The 9,700-nt window shown below is 39.9% G+C and overlaps 1 protein-coding gene across 1 annotated transcript; it reads right to left on the bottom strand.

Moving 5' to 3' along the window:
- Positions 1-77: 77 nt before the first annotated feature.
- nrde2 (NRDE-2, necessary for RNA interference, domain containing) lies at positions 78-9,242 on the bottom strand (the record flags this gene model as incomplete). The annotated part of the gene is made up of 19 exons (XM_023352721.1): positions 78-336; positions 425-496; positions 679-820; positions 1,424-1,566; positions 1,654-2,039; positions 3,055-3,541; positions 3,779-3,999; positions 4,414-4,585; positions 4,693-4,871; positions 5,308-5,428; positions 6,072-6,205; positions 6,357-6,546; positions 6,724-6,948; positions 7,192-7,412; positions 7,585-7,859; positions 8,194-8,334; positions 8,433-8,636; positions 8,794-8,899; positions 9,152-9,242. Coding segments are annotated over 19 exons (3,636 nt in total), but the record flags the coding sequence as incomplete, so codon positions are not given.
- Between the last annotated feature and the right edge of the window lie 458 nt (positions 9,243-9,700).

Genomic DNA, 9,700 nt, shown 5'->3' with positions numbered 1-9,700 from the left:
ATAAAAGTAAAAGTGAGATTCTCTACTTAAACTTAGTTTAAAATGTAAAAACGTATAACAAAAACAAAAAACCCAAAAAACATATAAACTATTTTTATTACTGAGAAGATCTTTACAATAACAATTTGGAGTATATTATAACTTTGCACTGAAGTATTTTAATAGGGAACACCAAAGTAAACATTCAACAAACAAAACATTTGAGTGCTTTCAGTCTTCCAGGAGTATATCCAACTCCTCCAAAGGCAGTCTTAGTCGGAGTTCCTTCTCTGTCATCAGATCCACAAACTCCTGCAGGTGGTCAGGGAACAACTGCACTGCATCCATATACAAACCCTGTTTAATATATACAAAGTGTTAGCACAAAGAGAAGATAAATTAAATACATAAGTAAAATTAAGGTAACTTTTAATCTGAGTTTTACCTTCACCCAGGGAATGTTCTGCAGTGCTTTGTAAAATATCCCTCTGGCTTTATCTACCTTCCCCTCTGACACCTATATTGACACAGAAACACAAGATGTTTCCTTTGAAATAAAAATGTTATATAATAAAACAAGATAATTAATCTAGCTAGGCTGAAAGTTAATCAAGATGACTATATGCACAGTTGTTGCAGCTGTTCTTGACAGGTATTAATTGTGTCTTTGCATATGTTATGAGACATTTATCATCTCACCAGGAAATGGATGTACATCCTCCACAGTAGAGGACAATGAGCACCCATCTCTGTTGATGTGGCGCCCTCGAACAGTCCGCGGATGCGGTTGCTGAGACCATTTTCTGGTAGTATGGGCAGGGCCTCATCTGAGCAACAAGACCTACAAATGATGTTAACATTTTTGATTAAATTTGTTTATAAGTTTTTTTTTATACAGTCATTGCTGAAAGAATGCACACCCTGTTTACGTCCAAGGGTTTTATGTCTCAGGCCAAAATAAAAAGCATTCAGTCTGATTAATAAAAATCATCATCATAACCTAGAGTTGGTATGAGTGCTTCTGCCGAGCTGTTGGACTGACTGCCTCACATTTGACTCCTGAATACTAGCGAAGACAACAGAGTGACTCCAAGGTTCTGCATTTGCAAATACCACAAATTTGCCTAACAATTCAGGAAGTTAATGCTAACTTGAACCTACATGCATTGAAGTAATGGAGTACACCCCAGAGAAGAGAGTTTCTCCTCTCTAACAATGTTGAGTCTTTTTCTGGGGCTATTATTCTTTTTTGTTATTTCTGCAAGCACTGCAAGCTCTGAACTTTGAGTACATTTTCATCAGTTGTCCTAAATGTTTTTTTTGTGAATGAACCCTGTAAAGACCAGATTATGTCCTTTTAGGTAAAAGTCCAAAAATGGAGGAAGGTGTACTTTCCTTTTACGGTATTTTTGTTGTTGATACTCATCATCACTTTCAGCCTCACCTCTGAGCTGCATCCACCAGCTGCTTCCTATGCTGTTCAGCAACAATAGCAAACAGACGGGGTACCACGCTGCTGCTGTTGTCTCTGGTTACAGTGTGGAAAAACCGGCGTGCCCGGCCAGCGCTATGGCAACGGTTCTCCACCTAAAACACACAGACGCTCATCATTTCTGACCACTGCTTTAATTTTAGCCTCTGAAGGGGGAAGGTGTGTTTTTTTTAGGAGCAGACCTGAATGTAAACACTCCACAGGGGGGCGCTGCAGGGCCAAGCTGAGAGGGAACAGGTAAGCATCTGCCTCAGTGTTGCCAAAGGACACACACCGACACTATTGTTGTATCTCAGCAGAGCCGCCTGTTGCACTGCTAAAGCCTCACAGTCTGAAGCCAACCAGCTGACATGATGGCTGAGGACGGAACGACTTGGCCGGCTGGTTGCCTCATTGTGGTTGAGCTGTCTTTCAGGTGTTAATGAGCGGTGCAGGTCCTCCATCCTCTCTCTGGCCTGGCTGTAGACAGCATTAGCAGCTTGGATGCTCACTGTTAGGTACTGAAACAGAGCATAGCAGCCAACCAGACCTCTTAGCCTCAGCTTCTCTTCTTGCGGCTCATCTTGGGCTGTTGCAACAAGCAAGAAGAACCAAACCAAACAATGTTACTGGAATGTCAAACAAGTAACCAATCTGACCTCAAAGATTATGAAATAGTATTTTCCCCCCTTACATATTTTTATTGTTTCTTTTCATTTTGTCAGACTCAAATGTTTCATATTTAAACAGAAAAAGAAACATAGTATCAGAAAAAGCTTTTTTTCTATTGAAGGCTTCATTGGTTCAGGAAAAAAAAGTTATTATCCAAGTCCTGAAGGAGCAAAGTTATTAGATAATTTCAGACTTCATGGAAATAGATGTCAAAGATTTCATTTTCCCTTCTGTTCTTGAAATCCAGGAAATGGTTATTGGCCTTTTGAGATCTTTTAGTCTACTTCATGCTATCAAGCAGATTCTGGCCCTGTTTCAGCCAGTCTGGGGAGAAATCAAAAACCTAGCAGTCCTAGTGTTAAATGACTTATTAATTGTACAGATCTGTGTTTGACAGATGAGAATAAAATCCAAAAAACACATTTAATCCTGGTTAATTCATTGTTTCCCTGAAAACTGCTTCTTGGATTTACTTTTATTCTTTATAATATGAAAATGTATGAATTCTGACTTGCAAATAATATTCTGTGGAATGTTAAAAATGTGCTTTGAATTTTAGCTCCATTAAAAAACCCCCAACTTTCTTTAAATCTATTAATTGCAATTGAAATAAATCAATTTTATAGATAACAATATTATAATAATTAATATGATTTATTATTTTAGCAGAATTTGGAATATGTGTTGTTTGTTGTAAAAGTGATTAGAAATATACATCTTTGTTAAAACTCTTTGCGTTATTTTTAACTTTAGTTATTCTATTCTGGTTTATTCGTTTCTCATCTCAACAGTCAGAATGTGACTGAAACCCTGACAATGAAATCTGGATGGTTATTCTCAGAAGTATGTGCTCTAATCAGACCAAACTGAAACGTTCTCCTTGGATTTATTTTGTGTCTCTACATGGAGACAATAAAACACAGACCGCTCACCGTTTCCGTCGAGCTGATGATTCTGGATCTTCTGGTCCAGAGATGACAGGCTGGAGCTCAGAGCCTGATCATACGATCTCCTGGCCTTCAGGATTGAAACTGGGGTTAAGGTCTGGGAGGATGAAGACGAAGACGTTCCTTCTGCCAGTCTGGTCAGCACCGCAACAGCTGGCGACGTCGTTGCATCAGCAACTCCTCCCGGCTCCTTTGCCGAGTTCTCCACCTCCAGCTGGGACCACAGGAGGCACAGCTCACACAGAGCAGGACTACTAAGGCCCCTGGTTCCTCCCATCGCCGTCGCCGTGGAGAACACCTTCCGAGCCTCGTCCAGGTTGCCCAGCACCCACTCCAGGTGTGCGTACTCCCTCCACAGCACCAGGGACGAGCGATTGTCGGGTTCTTTGAGGAGTCTCTTGGCAACCCGCTTGCTGCTCTTTCCCTGAGCGCGAAGCCGCTTTTTGTTGCCGCTGCGCAGACAGCGCAAAACCTAACAAATACAGAAAAATATGTGACTGAAAAGTTTGAAGGCATTGCTTTATGATAGTGTACAACCGCCTTCAACTTCCTCTTCTATGTTTTTCAAGAAGTATAATTTCTTTTGTGAGTTTTGCAACTTGTAGAGATGAACTACTAATCTTGGCCTCTATAAACTTAAAAACACTTTGAAAGAAAACAAAGAGATCTGTTGCTGGTGAAGCTTGTTTCTGAGCTGCTCTGGGTCTACCTTCAGCTTCTCGTACAGCATCCAGCTTAGAGACAGAACGGCTCGATGGGGAGGAGGAAGGAAAGGCTGCAGCATGCTGAACACGTTGGTGAGAAGCTTCTCACCCTGCTTTCCAAGCCCCAACCACTTCCTTGTTCCTTGGAGAGTGGTCATGTGACCTACAGGGTTAATCCCCGTCTCAAGGAGGTTAAAGGAAGTCAGAGGACCCTGGAGCTCTGCACCTGTGAGACATGAAGGAAACACATCTGTAATGGTCCTTATGATAATTGTAGGTGGACTCCTTTAATCTAACCTTATATGCATGTATAGGCTTTAAAATATGCTCCAGATTATCTACAGCAACTTCTCACTCACACTGAGTTCATCCACAGTATTTAAGGTATTATAGTTATTATCACATTGAAATGCTATTTCCAAAGAACATGTTAAATATCTGCAAATATGTGTCAAAGTGTCTCTTATTGATAGGTGGTATTTAGATAGATAAAGGATCTAGCCTTCATAACTGAATTTTGATAGATTTTTAACAGGCTATAAGACCCAATTATTCATGCAAACTGTATAGATTATTCAAGGATATCGACTCACTTTACAATTTATTAAAATATTTAGAAAACTTCCAGTTATTTTATTACCTTGAGTGAGCAGTGAGAGGTTCTCCAGGAGCATGCTCGGCTGATAGGGGGCAGCAGAGAGCACAAAATCTACCGGAAAACCCAGAAAGGCCAAGAAACTGAGAAGAAACCGCAGTTGGAGTTCTGGTGAAGTCAGACAAATAAGGGATGGGCCGATGTCATCAAACAGCACCTGGACATGGAAAAAGGATGAAACAGAGATGTTTCAATGAAGTAAATATCTTTAAACCTGTTCCAAGATCGAACTTCAAACGTCATCAGATCATCAGAAAGCAGCACCTGTCTGTCAGGGTCCTCACAGTCCTCCTCTGATTGGCCTTTGGCTTTGTCAGGTCTCCAGGGCAACCAGTGAGCTGCTTCACGGGACGACTCCACATCCAGCCAGACGGTCCCTCTGGGCTGACTCCGGTCTTTCACCTCCTCTTCATCCTCTTCCTCCTCCTCCTCTTCTTCCTCCTCTAAGTGTGGAGAAACGGAAAGCAGACAGAAACACAGAAACTTCTCATTAAAGGATCTGTAAACCAAACTCATCCCCATTTGATCCATATAATGAACTATGTATCCTACTTGTACCTTGGAGCTGTAAGGCTGTCAGGCACATCTCTATAAATTAGAATGTTACTGAAAAGTTCATTTATTTCAGTAACTCAATTCACTAAGTGAAACACTTTCTATAGATTAATTAATCACAGTCAATGAAAACTAATTATTTAAAATAACACTATCACATTAGACCAATAAAAAAACAATACATAAATATGGACTAATTAATAAGTATGTTTTCTACCTATTTAAAGTTTGCTATTTTCAAAAGGTACTTTTAATCTGACTAACGAGTCTCAGTGAACCGCATATCCCAATTTACTGAGTTGTAAGTGAATAAAAGCATCTCACCTGCAGGGGGTTGAATCCATCCTCCTCGCTCTTGTTGGGTCATCCAGGCCTTCCAGCCTCGGGCTCCTATCTCCCCAACTCTCGCCTCTCCGCTGTCCCAGAACGTCTCAAAGAAATCAACCTGCAGAAACGGGAACATAAAGTACAATTTTCTGCCTCTTTTTTCCTTTTCTAAATAAAATATTCTCAAGATGACTCAGGAATACAACCAAATAAACAGATAGTTATCATACAGATACAGATACAGATCACCTTCAGCCAGATAATACATTGTGGATGATCTATACAGTCTCACAAAAATGTGGTTAAACCAGAGTTATACCAGAGTCACAAAACATTCGTAGCAACCAACAGGAAGAATTGGTTGAGTTTAAAATGGCTGGACTCTGGTGGGGCTTTGCAACAACCATTTCAGAAGCTTGGTGTTTAGCCTGTATTATCCTCTCAGAGCCATTTTATGTGTTTGTGATTGTTGTCCAGTTGGAACCTCCATCTGGCTTCTGAAGAAAAAGAACCGATGAATCTGGATAATTTGTACATGAACGCAATTATTAAAAATGATGCTCAGTGTTCCCACTGAGTTCACAGTGTTATGAGTATCAGATGATCCTATAAGAAGGTTTGTGAGTAATAAAACATTCAATTTCCATCAATTATCCCACTAATACATAGAGTTCTATACAAATTCAAGCAGGTTTTCTCAGTAGTCCCTAACAGCTACAGATTAATGTTCTTACTGTTCTTGTGCAAGTGCGTGTGTGTACCTGCTGCTTTGTGGAGAGCTTTTTCACACTGTCAGGTTTGAAGTAGCTAAAATCGATCATGGCCTGAAACAGAGAAATCGCCTTCTCACAGTGACCAGACTGCCGCAAGAAATGACACTGCTGGGTGAAGATATCTGAACACACACACAAAAAAAAAGACAAGCTCATTTGGGGACAAATGTTTTAATGCTGCTCTGAATCACTTTATGAAAGAGAATATTACCAAACTGTGCAGGAAGTTAAATGAAAGCCTATGCATAGTCTCAGATAGTCAATAAATCTTACCCAGCATATCCTCCTCAATTCCAGGCAAAGCTGGGTGGGACACCATGCTGCCGTCTCTCACAGCGCTGAGCGTGCTCAGACACTTTCCGTATACAGAGTTGACTTTTGTCACTGAGAAACTGCTGAAGTAGCTCTGCGTAAAAAGCAGATATTTCCTCCACAAGGGGGCGCTGTTTGGATGTAGAAACACCTAGAATATAGCATATGAAGCTACCATTAGCAATTGTTCTATTCCAGTTTGGATGCCTAAATATTTCTAAGTACTTGGAGTGAGAATAATTTGTCTAAAGATATTAATTATTGCCCACAAATGCATAAAAATAAATCAGCCAACATCTCAAAAGGTGAACAAAACCACAAGATTTACCAGTTTCTTCCATTCTTTAGCCAAAGTGGAGGGTTCCCAGAGGTCCTGGCAGATCCGGAGCCTCTCGAGCTGCAGAGCGACACAAGTGGGGTTGGTTTCCACGGCTCTGTCAGCAATGCTCAGCTTCTTCTCCAGAATCGCCCTATAGGACGACTTGCGGCGCTCCGCTAAATCACTGCCCTGCTGCTCCTCGCCACCTCCAAATGCAGCTGCACTCAGCTCATCCTAGAAGAGCGGAGGAAGTCCAGATACAGTAGCAAACTTTATTATTATTATATTATTCTTTTCCATGGATTTATATCCTACAAGTTCTATCAACGTACAAAAAGGAAATGTATAAGAAAGCTTTGGTTTATTTTGAAATTAGAAGAGCTTGTTTGTGAAAACTGTGCCCTATTTCCACATTTTATCCTTTAGGTTCAATGGAGATCTTTATAATTTATATGACAACATATTCTTCTCAATTACCTGGTAGCGAATGAACTCTATCCACAGCTGTGTATCTGCTGGCTGCTCTCTGAGTCGCCGGTTAAACTCTTCGGTCCTTCCAGCCACATACTCAGACTTTTCCTCTGTTTCTGTGACCTGCTTCACGTCGTCCTGAAGCAGTGGTCCCTTCCCCTGCATCCACAGGGAGGTGGACGAATCATACACGCCAAGGGGGTTTACTGACGTCTGTGCTCTGCTATCTGAATAAGATCCGGAAAAAAAAAAAAAAACAATGTTTAAAACAAACATTTAAGGACTTTTGAGTCTTACCTAACTTTCTCTTTGCATACTCAAACAAAACCTTTACTTGGATCTTGTAAATCAGAATAGTCAGTGATGTTTTATTTAGTGTTAACATCCTTGAATCATTACCTAACTCATGTCTTGTGTTGTGCCGTTCAGCATCACCCAGAGGGAGGAAGGTGGTTGAGTTGAGTGCATCCCCACTTTCAGGTGTCGCCGGGACAACAGGAACAGGAGGCGCAGCCCGCAGCAGCTTTCGAGTGGCTACAGAAAAGTATCTGTCAGCTGCATTCCCATTGACCCCGACTTTCTTCTTCTTCTTCTTCTTTGTCTCAGAATCCTCCCAGCTGACTCCCTGCCTGCGAAAGTCCAGACCTAAACAGGAACTTCCTTTTCTCCGATACCTGAGAGAGACACACGTTGTCACAAAGCTGCAGTTAATTGTCTTATTTTAAATTTAGTTTACGATGTTGTACAAAAGTGTCATGCTGTCTTTTATTTCCTTATTTTAACATTTTGGAAATAGCACAGTGTTTTTGATTGATTTCAGTTTTTCAACACTACACTCAATATGTTTACAGCTAACATAAATTGATAAACAATGGTCAGGGTTTTAACACTTTTTTTTATGTCTTTATTCTACAATTTTCAGATCTTAGATTTCCAGTGCTCTCAGGATCCTTTTTTAACTAAACAAAACAAAGTTTAGAGAAATCTCTGTGAGAATGCGTGCACTACCTAGCTACGTCTCCTCTGTACAGGGACTTATATGTCCAGTTGGCCGGGTCCGGTTTACAGTTCACACAGAATGGATTTTCTGTAGGCAACTGGACGTCATCCAACCATGAAAAACGAGTTCCTAATGAAGCAGACTGTTGCCTGCATTAACACACACATACACACACAAAGAAAAACAGAAATGCATAACAGAGGAAAAGCTTTTAGTTTCTACAAAAATTAGGAGTATTTCTTCTCACCCAATCCCCTCATCTTCCCTCTTGAGATCACTGGGATAGATGGTTTCAGAGTCTGATCCACTACTGTCCGAAAGCCTCCCACTCTTCTTTTTGTGCTTTTTCTTCTTTTTCCTCCTTTTTTCACTCTTCTTTTTCTTCTTCTTTGGAGGCCCATCATCCTCTCCCCTCTCTTCCCCATCAGAGCATGTAATATCCTTTCCAACACTGAGTTAAAAATAGGAACATCAACTGTAAAATGTTATCATTCAAATGTTCTATACAGCCTTTTCAGAACCTCATGTAGCTGTCAGAGTCCTACATGCTGCTGTAGTGACAACTTAAGATACTAGTAGGTTACATGCAGAAGAAAGATCATTCCTACCTTTCCTCCCTTTGGTTTGGCTTTTCAATGGACTTTTCTAAAAAGCGACTGTGAAGGGAAAGAGCATTTCCAGCCTGAAAACTCTTATTGTTGAGCCAGTCTAATTCTGGGGGGAAAACACACAATTAAATTGATTATATGATTATTATTATTTATTTATATTATTATTATTATTATTGCCTGATTGGAAATGTGAACCGCTTTTAGCTGTGATCGAATGAGAGGTGACGTTAAAGACCGTTGCAAATGTTTAGTCTCAACGGATGAGCTTGGTTTTCTTTCAGGTAAAGACAAAAGGATGTTAACTCGAATGCACTAAAACGCAAAACACGCGTAACATGAATCAACGAATTACCACCTTTCGACGAATCTTCAACTTTGTCTTCCGACACTTCAGCAAACGCTGGGAAAAGAGCCATGATGGCGTCGCACGTACGCTGGATGTAAACAGTCGCAGGAGTGTGACGTCACGTGGTGGTTGTATTACCGGTAGTTTATTTATTATGTGGCTTTATTATGTCAGTTGTTTCACTATATAAACTAAAAATAAATACATAAAAACACAAAAACATACAAATGCATCGAAAATGTCATTCAAGGTAATTTGTAGAATATACAATTAACAACGATTTTTATGACAAGATCACAATGTAAACTAAAAATATTAAACGAAATAAAACATAGACGAAAGAACAAGTAGAAAAAAATAAAAAAACATGTAGTCAAAAATGCATATAATTATTTTACCTTACATTCTTTTAGTTGATTTTGCTTTCTTTATATGTACATTTATTTTTTAGATATTTTTCATCACTAAAATTTAAACAATCACGGTTGCGTTTTAAACATTTTTGCTTTTTATGTACTCCAGAAAAACGCCAGACTTTTAAATTCATAATAAGATCTT

This window comes from Xiphophorus maculatus, chromosome 19 (genome assembly GCF_002775205.1).
Source record: "Xiphophorus maculatus strain JP 163 A chromosome 19, X_maculatus-5.0-male, whole genome shotgun sequence".
Classification (NCBI taxonomy): Eukaryota; Metazoa; Chordata; class Actinopteri; order Cyprinodontiformes; family Poeciliidae; genus Xiphophorus; species Xiphophorus maculatus.
This window is presented reverse-complemented; position numbering and strand designations above follow the sequence as displayed.